At 35.6% G+C, this 18,404-nt stretch overlaps 1 protein-coding gene across 3 annotated transcripts in view; it reads right to left on the bottom strand.

Moving 5' to 3' along the window:
• LOC150088897 (uncharacterized) overlaps nt 1-18,404 on the bottom strand; it is a 599,507-nt gene that overhangs the window by 269,597 nt on the left and 311,506 nt on the right. For all 3 annotated transcript variants that reach the window (XM_090369705.1, XM_090369706.1, XM_090369707.1), the window contains 4 exons: nt 15,208-15,327; nt 10,433-10,525; nt 8,083-8,211; nt 2,763-2,828 (listed from right to left, as the gene is read on the bottom strand). In XM_090369705.1, the coding sequence (XP_090225831.1) occupies nt 2,763-2,828; nt 8,083-8,211; nt 10,433-10,525; nt 15,208-15,327 (408 nt within the window). The remainder of the gene's footprint in view (nt 1-2,762; nt 2,829-8,082; nt 8,212-10,432; nt 10,526-15,207; nt 15,328-18,404) is intronic.

The raw sequence follows: 18,404 nt of genomic DNA on the forward strand, positions 1-18,404 counted from the left end.
TCGAAGTGCAAGGAGTGTGGCTGCACAGTTCAGTATTGCCTATAGCATCATCTCACATGCACGGTTGACCTTCAGAACGACAGGTACTGTTCGAAGGACCAGTGGTGGTCGTCCACAAAAAACAACACCCAATGATGACCACTATATACTGCTACAAGCCAAGAGGGACTGACACCAGACAGTGGAATCCATTGCAAACCAGCTGCACAGGATGCAGGATATTGTGGTTTACTGTGGCCAGTTGACTCCACAAAGGTGGACTGTTTACCCGATGGCCAATACGCTGTGTCCCTTTAACACCTGCCCATCGGAGACACCATTTACCATAAGGTGCATCAAACACAAGGACTGGACAGCAGCGCAATGGGGTACGGTACCCTTTACTGATGAGAGTAGATTCCGTCTCAGCAGTGCAATGGGGTACGATACTCTTTACTCATGAGAGTAGATTCAGTCTCAGCAGCGATTCTGGACGTCAGCTAATCTGGCGAGAGGCTGGCACATGGTATCAACCCACAAACATCACTGAAAGGGATTGATATGGCGGTTGAGGTGTTCTCATCTGGGGATCTTGGATGGACTTACACAACTCCAGATACTGGAAGGCGGTACTATTGAGATAATCCTTCCCCATGTGCATCTGTTCTGAGGTACCGCTGGCCCCGAGTTTGTGTTTATGAATGATAACGCCACACCCCATTGTACTGCCGCTGTTGATATGCTTTTGGAAAGTGAGGACATTGTTCGTATGGATTGGCCTGCCTATTCCAATGATCTAAATCCCATCGAACTCATATGGGACACTCTGGGCAGAGGCCTAGTGGCACATCCACCAGAAAATGTTCATCAGCTGAAGATGGCGCTGATAGAGGAATGGATGATGTTACCACAAGAACTTATCAACAATGTTGTTCTAAGTATGGACAGGCAGTGCAAAGCCTGCATCAACATTAGAGGTGGCCATATCTCCTACTGAGGATCACCTCTTCCCTTTGTTCCATCTTTGGCAGTGATGCATTTGTATCATGGCAGCCAGTGCTATGTTGACATTTTTGAATAAAGTCCCTCTGTACCATTTTGTTTCCATTGTTGTATCAGTGTTGTTTCTTTCATCATTTCTGTACCTCACAAGGTTCCTTTGGTATGTTTTTCCCATATCCAGGCCACTCCTATGAGAAGCTAGAGGTGAAAACTTGACTGGTCCTTAAGTTTTGCACACCAGTGTATGATCAATAAAATCATTCTTTTTTTCTAAAAAAAAAAATTGGAGTACAACATTTTAATAATCAGTACCACTCAAAGTAGCCCCTCTCCCCCAATAATATTCAAGTGTCCCAATGTTCTTGCCACTTCTGGAAGCATCAATATAAGTCTTCAACTGTTTGGTTATATTATCAATATCATCAAATTCTCATCCTTCCAGCTTCATTTTGAGTTTGGTGAAGAGAAATAAAATCACATGGGCAATATCAGGTGAATATGAGTGGAAGAATATGGATGGTAGAATATACGAATTGTACCATCCTTCACCTGACAAGGTTTTTTTTTTTTTTTTTTTTTTTTGGTCAAAAATTCTTGACAGGAGCATTGTAGAATTCTTGAATTCTACAATGCTCCTGTACAGTATCTACAGGAGCATTGTAGAATTGGAAAACCATCCACCATTGGATGCATTGCAGTGTAGTAGGGGGCACTGTAATGTTGGAGAAACCACCTACCATTTTCAAACAATTAGTTGTGTTTTCTCCTAGCTTATTCCCTCAATTGAATCAGAACCTCTTTAGAAGAGTTCTAGTTTACCATCTGACCATTCCGAACAAATGCAGAATAAATATTTAAAAAAAGCATTGCTGTTTTCACATATGACCTGTTAAGCTTTGTATTTGGATGGGGCAGGTTGTGTGATTTCCATTGGAACCACTAGGATTTCATTTCAGGGTCACTGTCATACATCCATGTTTCATCACCAGAAACAATGCAATTGATGAAATTTGGGCCCGCATCCCTCCTTCTTTTAAATATCTCACAGAATTCTCCCTTTTTGCTATCATTAAAAAACTTTGGAACAAATTTTGCTGAAACTCAATACATTCCAAGGTTTTTTTGGTCAAAATTGCCTGGGACAAACCAAAAAGAGATTACAGTTCATCAGCCATTTCTTGGATGGTTACTTTGGGATTTTATGATGCATTTTATCACTGCTTAAAGTTAAAAATTGATCTGAATGTTGTTCATCTTCAACAGATTCTCAGTCATTTCGGAGACAGTTCATCCACTGATAAATGGCAGCCTTATTTAAACAAGCAACACCAAATGGAGTTCTTAATGTCCAGAGGACCACCACTCCATTTTTCATGCAAAACTAAATGTGCATACATTGTTCCACTTTTGTATGCATTATGATTGTGGCAAATGCCTAACACACATCTGCACTTTAACAGGCATTGCCCATTACTAGTTTGGTGGAGTGGGAAATCAGTAATGTGACAACCTCTTCTCTATGCTTAGTCACCACTGCTTATTTTGTAATAAATAAAGTCTTAGAACATTTCAATATATATACATATGAGTATGTGTCTGTGTGTTACTGAAAACTACATTACCATTCTTTATAGTTATATAAAAATCAGGTCTGTTCACAATATTTTGTAAGAGTATATTGAAGGTAAGAGAAAAACATTAGAATCTGACATATTAGGCCATCATTATTATTTTGAAAATGAGAAACCACCACTTGACTAATAACTATAGTTAATACTAACCAAAGCAGTAATTTTCAGGAGCACAAGCTTTATTGTCTGGGCAGTGTTCATCAGTAATACACTCAACTGCAATAAAAAAAGAAATGTGTTATATATTGCATTGCTTGATCATTTTTGACAGATTTAGTCTTAATATTAAAAGAACAGATTATTGATTTTTAGTAAATTTTATTAAATATATTTTTGAGTAAGCTATAAAATTCTTCAATTATAGAATTATCTAGTCTTCATCCCTCCACCTAAAAAAACTGGTCTTTACATTAATTTAAAAAATAAATAACAGGCTACTATACTGCATTGTAAATTTGCTTAATGATAAAGAAAAAAAACAAAGTACCCAGAAATTATGCAAAAGTTGAAATTATTATATGCAATGTAATCATACATGTTATATCTATCAGTGAATATAAGAAGAGTGAAGGATCTCAGTAGTTATGTTAAAGTTGATACAATGTATACTGTAAAAAAACAGTAAGAATAGAGTATCACTTTTCTTCTTCTGCATAAAGCTCTCATTGGTAATTTGTATTATTCTCCATGTAACTAGCATATGCATCATTTTAGACTTCTGAAAGATCAGGTGGTAAACTAACCTCTAGCAGCAGCACCACCACCACCACTAAAGTGGTATATGCCCAACACAAGCAAGACAAACTCCTCCTTGGGGGTCTCATGCTTCCTGAAGGCCTTACACAATAAAACAAAGGAAACACAACTAAGTTTGTGAGGGATAACTGAAATATTTTGAGCCTAACTGAAAAAAGTGAAGGCTAAAAACCCTAAATGTTGTGTGAATAATGTTTCATCCACTATATTTAACCATCGAGTCTGAAGGTTGTAGAATAATGTACATTTTTGAGGTGCCCAAAGTAACCTGCCAATGGAAAAGCTGAAAGCAAAAAAAAAAAAAAAATAGACTAATGAAATTGCTGAATATCTTCTTAAGAGAACTAATACTCAAGAACTATAAAGAGGTAGTTATCTGAATTCCACAGTGGCACTGATATCCTTGAAGAGAATACAAGATTATTATTATTATTAGCCATATGGTGCAAGGAAGCCCAAGGCGTATGCTGCACCAGCCAAAAAAAATTTCTGAGTTACCCAGAGAGAGAGAAGTAGAAGGGAATCACCAAGAAAGACAAGAATGATGACATTCAGCTCAGGACCCTGGGTGTGCCAAGCCCATACTCACCAGATGTGAGCCCCTGGAGTTCCTAGGAGGACTTCAACTCTCATCACAACTGAAATTATTAGTCAAATTTCATGCTAATGAAAGATAGAAAACTTGGTTAGTCTTTAGAACAAAGCTCTTACCCATGGATCTTTGCCAGAAGTGATGGGCAGGTCTAGCTCTGCACACTGCTTCACAGTGATTGGATGCTAATTCCCACAATTTTGCTATCTATTTCTGGGCATAATTTTGTTTCCCGGTTTAAAACCAGCGGCAAAGGGGAAAAATCATTTCCCAACTTTCCCGATTTTTCCACTTCGTTTAAAATCAGGAAGCAATTTTCCTTCCAGGACTAGATCTTCTGATCACTGTGAAGCAAAGCAGTGGGTAGAGCTACACCTGCCTATTATTTGTTGTTGCAAAGATCGAAGGGTAAAAGCCTTGTTCTAAACACTAATTGAAAACTTACATCTATCTCTAACAGATTTTTATCTCACTACCCATTAAAGCAATACTATTAAGATGCCAAAGGAAATAGTGAAATGCAGTCTGAGTAGTATATTAGGATAAAGAAATTCTGTGTGTTGGGCCCCAAACTGTTGGTACCTGATAAAAAAACAGTTGTAATGTAATGTAGCTCTCAACAGAATGTGTTCAGTGTTTTGAGGAAGACAAAGAAATTTATGGTTAGATCTATATGATCAATGAGGTGAGAAGCTAGCATTTCCAACTGGAGAGGAAAGAATGGCCTAAGAAAGGGATTCCATTTCTTAAACTGTTCTTAGCCAAAGAATAAGAATTAGGACAGTCATTCCTAACTGATAAGAAAAGAACAGCCCAAGAAATTGAATCATCAATCATAACTTTCCCTAAAAAAGGTTAAGCCTGTGCCATCAGCTGGAAAGATAGTGAAAATAATCAACCTTCCGGTATGTGAAGAAGTGACAAATAACATCACAGGGGAATTATTCTTCACTTCTGCATACATTTCACGACAATATCAAGGCATAGAAAGATAAAAAAAAAGAACATTTTTCACTAGGACAATGAGCTTGCTCACCAATTAATAATTTTTAATGAGAAATCATCTTGCCAATTGTCAGTTTGAATTTCGTGAACACCTTATTCACCTGATTTAACTTGAAAAACAATTTGCTTGGGATTCATTATTTTTGTACAGATTCAGGTGTCATGACTGTTGTCAAAAAATTTTTGACAAAGTTCAACAAAACCTTCTTTGAGAATAGAATTAAAGCTTTTTAGAAACAGTGGCAGAAGTATATCAATAAGGATAAAGATAATGTAGAAAAATAGTATATATTTTTCTTTTTTACTTGCTTCTTTCATAGTTAAGCTTAAAACTTCTAATTCACACCTATATATATTAATAAAATCATGGTTTATAATAAAAAATGCATTACAAATGCTATAATATATCACTATACACTAAAATACATAATACAAACAAATACAAGAGGGCTAGTCTGCTACAATACTTCAAGCTCAGGACCTCACATAAGCTGATGAAACCTCTGCACTGAAGTTTCCAGGACTCTGAAACAATGATATGGTGTTGCAGAATTGTGAATTACATAGGAAAAGGACAATATTTAATTGAGATATACAAGATAGTCAAGACTTAATTATGCAAGGAAACTAGAAATGGAGAAGTCAAAGCAATGAATGGGATTATCTTAACTGACAGGGAATAAGATGGATCAAAATACATTGCTAGAGATGGGACAGGGTGAGGGATGGCTTAAGGGGATACAGGTAAAATGATTATGGGTTAGGCTAATAGAAAACTTTCTGGTTTCTTAACAATTACTGATCACTGTTTTAATGATAATAATAATATATAAGGTAGTTCCTTTAGGAAACCCATATGTTTCATTGTTCTTGAAGAGTGACACTACTATTAAAATGGAATAGAAAGACTTTTAGGAATATGGCTTAATGACAGTGGAATTTGAAAAATATTATTTAATTTTTCTGTCTCATGCTGTTTTATATCATTAGCTAATCTTGCACTTGGAAGCCAATTTTGTTTTTTCACACATCATGTGATGGCTGTAAATGGTTTATCACTAAAATTTTCAACTAACGCTAGAGTGCCAAAGGAGCTTTTCTTTCTACTAATCATTCCCTTTAACAGAGGATCATTCTTAATGAACTGCATTCTGTTTGTGAAATGTCAAAGAACACAGCTATATCAAAAATGTTTAATTGATATAAGTTCTGAAATATGTCATGGGAAAGAAAGCAATGTTATCAGCAAAATTTCCAAAACCAGATCCATCTATATATCTAAAGAAAAACAACATATACAGTGGCAAACAAAAAGACTGCATCACCTTAAAAAAAAGTTACATTTGTAGTGAAACGTATAAGATATTGTTTGATTACAGTCATTTTTTTTGTTGCAAAGAAAAAGTATTGCATCATCAGACAGTAATTGCAAGGTCAGCCGTTTCTATAAATAAGGCATTGGAAGGGTATACATGCTCATTAGTATCCTGTTTTGCAGAGGTGTAAGCAGGGCTCCATATGTTGAGTTGACACCAAAAAAAAAAAAAAAGTGTAGCTGTTGCTCTGTCCCAGGAAGGGCTTTCTATGCGTGCTATTGCTGATAAAATAGGCTGCCACCACTGAACAGTATCCCAGGTGCCGAAATTAAAGCATGAAATGGAAACTGGTGATGTGAAGAGAAGACCTGGATCAGGCTGTAAGAGTGATTTTGCCTTCTCAAGATCGATATTTGAAATGGCTATGTCTTCATAATCTCCATGCTAGTGCTACTGATCTAAAACTTGACTTTGAGATCGCCTGTGGTGTTGCAACAAGTGCACGAACTATCCAAAGATGGTTTTCGGAATGTGGTCTGCATGCCTATTGGCCCAAGAAGCCTCTGTAGACCCAACAAATAAGGAAGAAGCGACTTGCTTGGGCTAAAACGCATGTTTCATGGACAAAAGAGCAATGGGACACGGTCATCTTTTCTGATGAATCGAAATTCAACCTGCATAGCTCAGACGGGAAGCGATATATCAGAAGAAGAAAATTGTAGGCATACCATCCTGACTGCATAACACCGACTGTAAAGGTCACCACTGGTCAGATGGTCTGGGAATGCATAACAAGCAAAAGGGTGGTGAGGATGAATTAAATTTATTAACAGAACGGTGAATTCAAAAACCTACACTGCTATCTTGGAGGAGTACCTGAAACCCGTAATTAAGGATCACCACACAGATGTCCAAAACTGCATTTTTTAATAGGACTCAGCACCTTGCCACACAGCAAAATTGGTAAGTTTTATGCTATTTAGATTATGTATATATTAAGTGCAATAGCATCATTAATGCACAGCCATTTCTGAATAAACAGAATATTTATAAGGCGGCATCGTTTTAAGTTATGCTATTTAGATTTAATGATTTATTTAAATTTAATGATGAGTTTATCTTCTTGTCTCACAAGGCTTAAAACATACTTACACCAATGTTTTCTCTTATTTTTCTCCCTTAAGGTGCAGTCATGCTTCAGAAATGCTGGCATTACAGTGTTGGACTGGTCCGGCAACAGTACAGGTTTGAACCCTATTGAAAATTTCTGGTACATGATGTTGTCTAAAATTGCTCAGAAGAAGCAAACAAGTAAGATTCAGCTGCAGGAGAGCATTGTAAGGGTTGTACCAAGAAATCGGGCAACCATATATCCAGAAGTTGATTAACTCTGTGCCAGATCGTTGCAAGTCCGTAATTGCAGCTTGAGGAAGAACAACAAAATATTGAGGACTTATTTTGCTGATTTACAGTATATAATACTATTACGTTAACTTGTCATTTCAGTTTGTATAAGTAAATGCAATAAAATGTATGTTTGGTTGTCATGATTGCCTTTTGCATGATTTCTCATATTTCCATTAATTAAGCATTTTACCCTTTGGGAAGATATTTATGGCAATTAGGTATATCAGGTGGGATATTTTTATTGAAGATATATATTCACAGAGATATACATCCCATCTAACACATGTATTTTGAACATTTCTGCAACCCACAATTCAATGCAAAACACATTATTTGCAAAATTCACAAGTGATGCAGATTATTTTGTCCACCATTGTATATAATTTAAGCTTACCCTGTTGACAACCTCGCACAATATCATAGGGATCTCCAATATGCAAGCCTCTGGGACACTGACACTGAGCAACATGATTGGAAGATATGCAGTGTGCATTGGGTCCACAGACAACATCTTTACAGGAATCTAGAAATGGAATATTTCAAAAATATTTAAGTAATTCAAAAGTGGAATACATATCAAAATGAAAACATTTCACTTATTCAAATATTAACAAGGATAAATTATGATGATGTCTTAATTAATATTCTTGATATATAAAACTGAACACTCATTGTATTAAATTTAACTCTGTAATAAGCTGCATGGGACTTTACCAATGTCCTTATGGCTTTAAAACCGTTTGCCAAACAAAAATAAAATTAATATGAATTAACCCCTTCGTGGATTATCCCAAGATATCTCGTTTTTAGTTTTAAATATTATTTGGAACTACACGAAATATCTCGGGATACAATAATACCTGAAGCAAACAATAATACCTCCAAATTTAGAAATGAAACGCATTTTCTCTTGTATTTATCTGGCTAATTTTGCATTAGACAGGTAAATCCCGAGTTTTCTTAGAATTTTCTTATGCCTGGCAGCAAAAGACTGGCATTCGTTTTACTTATATTGTACAGCAATGTCAGAACAGTAGCATGCATTCCTGTGCCGCCAGTAAGCAAAATATAATTTGCCATCCTAAATGCAGAATACCAAACCCACAAAAATAATTCACAAAAACAATATCGAAAAATATTTCGGCACCCTCTTGTGCTGCCGCCTGTAAGCGACGCTTACCTCGCCTGTCCACTTGTGGTGGCCATGTGTCAGAATGTAGTTAGTTCACAATTACTGCTTGTGGCGGAAGGATACTGCTTATGCGTTCCACTTGATTTTTTAAATTTATTTATATAATGAGTAATGAAGACTTTTTCTGTGCCTTTCTTTTAGCTCAAGCGCTAATTTATTAAAAAAATCTGTATAATTTGCACACTTTTTGGCATACATGAGATAACTCGGGATAACCCAAATGGATTAATTACTCCCATGTATTTTCTACAAAAAAACTAATAAATAACACAAAAAAAACTATACAATAAGTATTCACATGATGCATACTTTTAATCTGTAAATTAAAAAAAGTCTATCTGTTATGGCACATTTTCCGGAAAAAAATGTTCCGGGAAGGGGTTAAAATTTTCAGTGCCTTTCACTGAGAGTAAGAAGTTTGTGTCTACAGAAATAAAGTCTATTCATCTGTTTTCTTTTTAAAAAAAGTCATTAGTTGACTTGTTTATGTTGTAAAGGTAAATAAGAAATTTTCTTCAAGAAAACAGTAAACAAGTATGTTTGTGATATCATGATCCCTTGCATCACTGATCCACTGCTTTAATATCATGTCAAAGGCATAAGCAGGAAAACACTCAGAGAAAGTTATTTACTCAATCATTGTTTTTCTCAAGTTTAACCTCAGCCAAAGTGTTTCCATCAGACAGATAAAACCTCTGAAGGTTGAACGAGATGATATCATGAAAAAAAATTGTGTTTTAAATAACTGCTGCCATTAGGAACACATTTTTATTTTCAAAATGCTAATAACAGTCTTGAATAGTAAAAAAAATCATGAAAAATACTGATCAACTGTTGCATTATAAATGTTTTCTTTTTGAAAAAATATTTAATTTTTATAGCGCTTGCAGCATTACTGATCAGAAAAAAATATATATGAGAAATGTCTAGTCGTGGATATATTATAAGCTTTTTTAAAAGTTTAGTAAAAATTGTGTGCTTATCTACTTAGAGAATGCAATAATAATAGAAAATGGTATTTTATATTTGTAGTACTGTTGGCTAGGAACAAAAACATTAATGAGAAATATTCCTAAATGAATACAATATAAGTTTTTAAGAAAGGGAGCCATGCACTTGTACACCTAATTTTAGTTTCTGCACCATGTCTTTACCGCTACTTTGAAAACCAGAATTGAAAAGTGAGTCTCTGTTCAATTCGGTAATGCTGTGTGATTTATTAATATCAAAATTAACTGCTGTTTCTAGCATAATGCTGAGTGTGATTTTTCACAATAGGTAACATTTTAAAATTATTTTTTTCATTTTTTAATTACTTTTACTTTTTTACCTTATTAAATTTATTTAAATTACTTTTTACATTTTTATATCAAATTATTTTAAATTAATCTACATTTTCTCAACTAAATTAAAGATGCTACTTCTGACAAGTGATAATAAATTAAAACGACTGCCCTTCACATGATAAGAAATAAGGAAACTGTCAATAAATGTAACTTAGAGTGGGAATGTTTATATTTCTAGTTTTATTATTAAGCAAGGAAACACATACCTATGCATTTCAGAATATCTTCGTTTTCTCGACGACACACAAGACCAATGGAACAGTCATTATCCTCTTCACATTGATTGGGTTCAGCAATGGCTAATAAAGAAATGACATATATATTTAGAAATTCTGTTACCTTGAAATATTTTAGATTACACTGTTCTGCATTTTAAGAAAAGTTCTTTGATACTGTACTGCTGATAATTTATCTGAACTACATTAATGGAAGTTTCAAAAGTAAATTAAATGCTCTAAAATATCCAAATTTTTTACACAAAAAAAGAAAAAAAAAAAGATAAAAATAAAATTGGTGGAGGTGCTTTCTGGTTTATTTAAAATGTCAGATTCAAGATCTGGATTAAACTTGTGCCTTTTTGACTTCCTCAGCCAGATAATTTCAGTGGCTGTTCCTCTTTTTAGGATCTGACAGTAGTTGGCAAACATACTGGAATTCCATCCCCCTTGGTACCTTTTTCAATTTCTTTTGTATCCCAATTGAATCTTTTCCCCTGCTCTTTATTTGACCTACCTAACTTTTCTAGGAAATGGTTGAGATGAGAGTGCAAGAAGTGTACCTTAAAACTCATATTGTAGCCTAGTTTTCTGAACTTCTCCAGCATGTTACTGACAATTGTCTCATAATCTGAGTATTTATTGTTTCCCAAAAATTGTGTACTACATTTTTAAAGTCAGTCCAAGCATCACATATGGAGTCTAACAGCAGCTTACAGTCTAGAGGGCCAACAAAAATTCCTACTTTAATTTTTTTTTATGTTAAGTGATGGGAATTTAGTGCAAACATACTTTTTTTTTGATCTATTTGGTGGCCACACTTTCCATTCCCAAAGTTCATTTCTCACTTGATCTCCAACTCACACAAAAAATTATAGTATTTTTGTATATCCAAGTTGCTGGCCAACTAACAGACCAATAACTTGAAAACCTTCACACATTAGCAGACCATGATCCTTGCACTGATTTTTTTTCCAAAAGAAGCTTAACATTTTTGTAGTTTTTATTTAAGCATGCTGAATGGGCTACAGGAATGGATGCATACCTGATTCTATTATGAAGGAGAACTCCTTTGAGGCTTTGCTTCAATGAGCCAATAAATAGCCTCCGCTCTGTTGGTTGGTAGAAAATTCTAAAAAAGTTCATAACTGCAGGAATGTTGTTGCACAATTATCATTGAGCCTTCTTTGGAAAAGTGGGCAACAAATTCTCAAAATGTCTCTACCATGAGAAAACTGTTCCTGGGATCAGTTTTCTCATGGATTTTTGGATTTCAGTCCTGATCCCAAAAGCTCTGCAGACCTTTAGATAGATTTAAATCTCTGGTGAGATCATAAAGTTCACTTTATGATCTCACCAGAGTAATTACAGACCAGTTAGTTTAACTTCTGTTCCGGGTAAAATAATGGAGTCACTGGTTAAAGATGCATTGCAGGATCATCTAGACAAGAATGCAGCAATAATTCAGACACAGCATGGGTTTGTTAAGGGAAAGTCTTGTCTGACAAATTTGATAGGATATTATGATGTGGTTACAAAGGAACTGGATGCGAAAAATAATTTTTATATCATATATTTGGATTTCAGGAAAGCTTTTGACACTGTTGCGCATGGAAGACTATTGTACAAATTGGAGCAGAATGGTATTAAGGGTAAGTTGCTACAATGGATAAAAGGATGGTTAAGTGCTAGAAGACAGAGGGTGGTAATCAATGGGTGCTGCTCTTCTTGGACTAATGTTATTAGTAGAGTCCCACAGGGTTCGGTGTTAGGTCCACTGTTGTTTTGTATATTTATCAATGTATTGATGAAGGTATATCAGGCTTAATGTCGAAGTTTGCAGATGATACAAAGGTTGGCAGGGTTGTTAATGACAGTAATGGCAGTGTGCTACTGCAACAGGATCTAGATAATTTGGGCAGATGGGCTAAGAAGTGGCAACTGAAGTTTAACCTTGACAAATGCAAAGTACTACATATGGGTAGAAGTAACCCCAGAGAAACGTACCAACTGTATGGTACTACACTTAAGGTGGTAGAAAATGAAAAAGACCTGGGAGTAATTGTGCAGGCAGATATGAAGTTTTCTGAGCAATGCAGACAGGCTGCCAGGGCAGGTCATGGGGTTTTGTCAATGATATATAGGAATTTTGCTAGCAGGGAAAAGGAGGTGATTATCCCTCTGTATAAGGCAATGGTCAGGCCACGGCTTGAGTACTGCATACAGGTCTGGAGGCCTCATTTTAGGAAGGATGTAGATTTACTTGAGCGTGTACAGAGAAGGGCAACAAGATTGGTGAGGGGAATGAAAGGATCCTCTTACCAAGAGAGGCTTAAGTTCTGCAAATTGCAGTGGCTGGAGACTAGGCACCTGTGTGGTGATCTGATTGAGGTGTATAAGGCCTTGAATGGGTTGAGCACGCTGAATTCTGATGGTATCCTTCCACTTGTTCAGATTACGAACCTAAGGGGGCATAAATTCAAATTAAGAATGGACAGATGTAGAATAGATGTGCGGAAATTTGCCTTTAGCCAGTGGGTGGTTAATTGCTGGAACAAACTTCCATCTGTCGTTGTGGAAGTTGATAGGTTGAATAAATTTAAGGAGGAACTGGACAGGCATTTGGAGGGAATGGTGTAATTTTTTATTTTATTTATTTTTTTTTTTTGGCTGATGCTGCATAAGCTCATACATTTGCTTTCTTGCATCACATGCCACTACTACTACTTTGTGTAAACAGCTGTGACTGTTTTATGGAACAAAAGTAGTTGTTATTAATATGTCTCCAAGATACCCTCTACAGCATAGAAACATCATGGCTTTCTTTTTTACCACATTTCCATAATCACACAGGCCCTTTACACATGTACAGCACACTTTATGGAGGTCCAACCTTATCTTGATCAGCTAATTTAATTCCAAAATATGCAGCATATACAATTTTCAAAATTGTTATATCCTGCCTTTGTTTTGCCACAACGTAGTTACTACAAATGTAACAATATGTTTACATTGTTGTGTGAATAATGTTTACATTATTCACACAACTACATGTTACCACTGTTAATGACACAGAATATGAAAATCATGTTAGAAGCTGGGCACTTCCATACATGTAATTCACAAAGGAAGTAGTATGCATATCATGTATATGTGAAATGTGTATCTAAGAAAACAATTTACTGTTTGTAAAAAAGCTGTACAGTGATAGGCAAAAATAGTTTGAATTTTTAGAATTAGCACTAAAAGTTCACCCAGAAATACCATGAATTTTGCAAATATCGAAGTCTATGTAGAGTAGCGTTATTTATTTACTGTACTGGTGATGAAAATTATTTAGTAATTACAAGCTATTTTTCTTAAAAATATGAATTAATATTAGAATTTTTATAAAACAAGATAAATAATCATTGAAGGTAAAATATTCATGTATAAAAAGAACATTACTTAATTTATAAACAAAATAATATTATTTCAAGAAACAAAAGAAACAAAAATAATATTACTTATAGAAACTTAAGTTAGAACACCTTGTTCCCGGGAATTAATGGTTATTTCCAGAGGTCCATGACAGATAGATCAAATAATAAGGGGTGAAAAAGTATTTTAGATTTCTTCACAAAAAGTCTGAGAGTAGGTTGTAATGTAGTCAGCATGTCAATTCACTAAATAGCAGAAAAAAATGGGACATACAAAATTAAGTGCTGGAAACATCATACACCAACAGAAGACAGAAGGCAACAAAACCATTCATTCCAAGCCAAGTGGACACCATTAATGATCCTCCAAGCATGCTGACAATTGAAATGGATGGTGAGAGGAAAATGCAAAAACACTATGAAATGAATCAACTTGAGAGGCAGGTGAGAGAACTAACTAGGATAAGTGTAGGACTGACAACCATCAGAAAAGCACTTCATAGAATGAGTTTTCATAGTCATGCTGCTGCTTATAAGCAAAAACTCTCCCACCCCCCAAGAATGCATATCACTGCCTATCCTGGGACAGATAATGGAAGTACTGGATGGTACTTCCATTATCAAAGAGTGTATAGTGTTTATCATCATGCAGCTCTGCATTGGAAGTACAGGACATAATAGCAGTGGCAGAACATGATGTGGAGCAATGAATCATGGTACACAGCCATTTAACAGATGCATGCATCTGGGTGTGGCATATGCCAAAGAATAGTTTCACACAGATTGCACTGCACCAACCATGAAATTCAGCGATTAGTATGATGGTATGTTTTATGCGAGTTGGACTTGATCCACTGGCTGCCATCAATAAAACCACATATGAAGATGTCTATAGTGACATTCTGAACAATTCTGCCATACCTGCATTTGGCAATTCTTTAAAAGAGGACATATTTGTATTATCATGTCACAGAGATTGAGCAGTACAACAGTGGTTTGAGGAGAATAACATAGTAAACTTACCATTTCCACCCCAGAGCCCAAATCTGCATGAACAACAAATGAGAGCCAGAACAAGATATCCTAGTTCAAGCAAAGGACCAGCTACAGCCTTATGGAAGAAGCGCAGTAAGATCTGTCTTCACAAAAAAAGTGTCCTTCCCCCATCAAGAGGGTTAGTGATGCCATTAAAATATGTGGGAGTCATACTCAGCATTAAATATTTTTTTTGCTACAACCAGATACATCTGGTTACAACAATACATGTTAGAGAATAGTGTACATTAAATAAATGGAGTATCGACATTTTTATATTGACAAAAAATATATATATATATTGATACTTACGGACACAGCCATCTCTTTTATTTGGATCTCCAGTGAAACCTTCCTGACATGTACACCTTCCTCTATGATTAATTGCTACACAGTTTGCATTGGGTGTACAGGAGAAATCAATACACACCTCTAAAAAAAAAAAAATCAGAATGTTGCAAATAAATAAATTAAAAGCAAAAGATTTCTGTTTGTGATATTGAAGTTTCTTTAAAAATCATTTCGAAAAATTAAAATGTACATTTTGAACTAATTAATTTGTTTAAGTAATTAATGTTACCCTAATATACTATTTCTTATAGGTGATATATAAACAAATATTTATTAAAAGACTAAAATTAGTAACTGCAATTTTATAGCACAGAGCATAATTTTTTCTTCTTTTTTTATGGTTCCATATTTTGCATACTTATATGGCAATAATTATTTGTTTGCCACTTAGTTTCAGTAATTTTGAAACTGGATGATATTAGCATTAGTAGAGGCATATGATGCAAGAAAGCAAGATTATGTAGCATCAGCCAAAAAAAAAAAAAAAATATTTCACACATCCATTGCCTCTAAATGTTTGTCCAGTTTCTCATTGAATTCATTTAAGCTATCAACTTCCACAACGACAGATGGAAGTTTGTTCCAGCAATCAACAACCCGCTGGATAAAGGCAAATTTCTGCACATCTATTCTATAACAGTCTTTTTTCAATTTGAATTTATGCCCCCTCAGGTTTGTAATCTGAGCAAGAGGAAGGATCCAATCAGAACTGAGCCCGCTCAACCTATTCAAGGCCTTACACACCTCAATCAGATCACCTCACAGGTGCCTGTCTCCAAATGCTGCAATTTGCAGAACTTAAGCCTTTCTTGGTAAGACCACCCCTTTGTTCCCCTCACCAATCTCATTGCCCTTCTCTGTACTCGCTCAAGCAAATCTACATCCTTCCTAAAACAAGGCCTCCAGACCTGTACACAGTACTCAAGGCATGGCCTGACCATTGCCTTATACATACAAAGGGATAATTATCTCCTTTTCCCTACTAGCAAAATTCCTGTATATCACTGACAATACCCCATGACCTGCTGTGGCCTTGTCTGCACTGCTCATAAAACTTCATATCTGATGGCACAATTTACTCTCAGGTCTTTTTCATTTTCTGCCACCCTAGGTATAGTGCCACACAGCTGGTACGTTACTCTGGGGTTACCGCTACCCATGCGCAGTACTTTGCATTTGTCAATGTTAAACTTCATTTGCCACTTCTCAACCCATCTGCCCAACTTTTCTAGATCCTGTTGCAGTAGCACACTGCCATTACTGTCATTAACAACCTTGCCAACCTTTGTATCATCTGCAAACTTCAACATTAAGCCTGATATATCTTCATCAACATCATTGATAAATATACAAAACAACAGTGGGCCCAACACTGAACCCTGGGGGACTCCACTAATAACATTAGTCCACGAAGAGCAGCGTCTATTGTAATCAATACAATTACCACTCTCTGTCTTCTCCCACTCAACCACCTTTTATCCATTGTAGCAACTTGCCCTTAATACCATACTGCTCCAATTTGTACAGTAGTCTTCCATGCGCAACAGTGTCAAAAGTTTTCCTGAAATCCAAGTATATGATATCAAAATTATTTTTTGCATCCAGTTCCTTTGTAACCACATCATAATATCCCACCAAATTTGTCAGACAAGACTTTCCCTTAACAAACCCATGCCCTGCCTGAATTATTACTGCAGTCTTGTCTAGATGATCCTGCAATGTATCTTTAACCAGTGACTCCATTATTTTCCCTGAAACAGAAGTTATTGGATACTGCCTAAAGTTTATCGCTACATGTCAAAGTTCCTTGAGTGGGATCTTGTTGGCTTCAATTGTGACCTATTTCAGTAGATAGAAGTTCTGAAGGCTGTCTGAATAACCACCTACTAATTTCAATTGTTCACCAGAGTAAAAAGTCACACCATTAAGTCTGATGATTACAAAATTTTGTAAATGGTTCTATCCTTATTAAAAACTTTCTTAATTCTGTAAAGAAATTTTGTGCAAGCAGTTGTGTCATCCTGTTCAATTAGATGTTCATGTGTGGATTTTAATGATTATTACTTGGATAGATTCAATAACAATGATAAATTACATTTTCTCCAAGTATCTAAAGAAAATATCCTGCAAAATCACTAGATGAAATACAAAAATACTCACAGAATAAATTTTAAAACACAGGTTCAGGCTCTGTGTCACTGAGCCCAGATTAATCCCATATCATAAATCCTTGTTGGCATTTTTATTCAAATTTTGAAGACCAAGCATTGTAGAGTGCTTCACTTCCTCTCAAAATTTGTTTCTGAGTGATGTTTGCACTTCACAGATAATGTTGATTCATCATTGGTGGAGGAGTACAGAGTGGAAAACATTCTTCAATTTCATAACGGTGTGATTCTCAAAATGATGAGCCACTCCCTGAGAATACAGATTCTCAGGAAATGGCTCAACAACCAATGATTTGTATTTGAACTCTTTGCCTGTTGAGATGCAAGAGAAAAAGATCCACCCATTCACCTAGTACCAAACAGGGAATCATGAAAATTTCACTGTTACAGCCCTCCATGACTGCCTTATGTGAAAATATTTGAGTGATTACTATCACTTTTATTAAAAAAAGGGTTACTCCTTCAGAGTTAGTCCCAAAAACTATTAAAAATGCCATCTAACGTTGTGCAAACCTAAAACACAGCCAGACTCCTACCGAACTTGAATGCATTTCCATCTTCTACATCACACTACTGGCCAACCCTTTTTGATCCTGAAGGCTCATTTCTAATTTATAAAAGGATTAGGTTGCTATATGATTAAAGAGACCTGTGCGCTCTGGATTCATTATTATTACTAAATTACAGTTGCTCAGAGCGAAACGGATACAAAAATATAGATTGTGACAGGTTTAAAATAATAGGAAATATACATATATTAGATTAGATACATACAAATAAAAGCTTTCGGTTGTTTAGTTAACCTTCTTCAGTTGAACACAGCAAACATCGCGATGGAGGAATTAGAGGGTCGTGCATTTACAAATGTACCAGATCTCATTGCCTTTTGGTGTTGCTATGTGGACGATGTGTTCGTAGTTATCCCCAGAAATTCAGGTGACTGAATCTTAGACCACCTCAACTCTCTGTCACCTTTCATAAAATTCACGA

Source organism: Mastigoproctus giganteus, chromosome 3 (assembly GCF_048544385.1).
Source record: "Mastigoproctus giganteus isolate SK-2022 chromosome 3, ASM4854438v1, whole genome shotgun sequence".
Lineage (NCBI taxonomy): Eukaryota > Metazoa > Arthropoda > Arachnida > Uropygi > Thelyphonidae > Mastigoproctus > Mastigoproctus giganteus.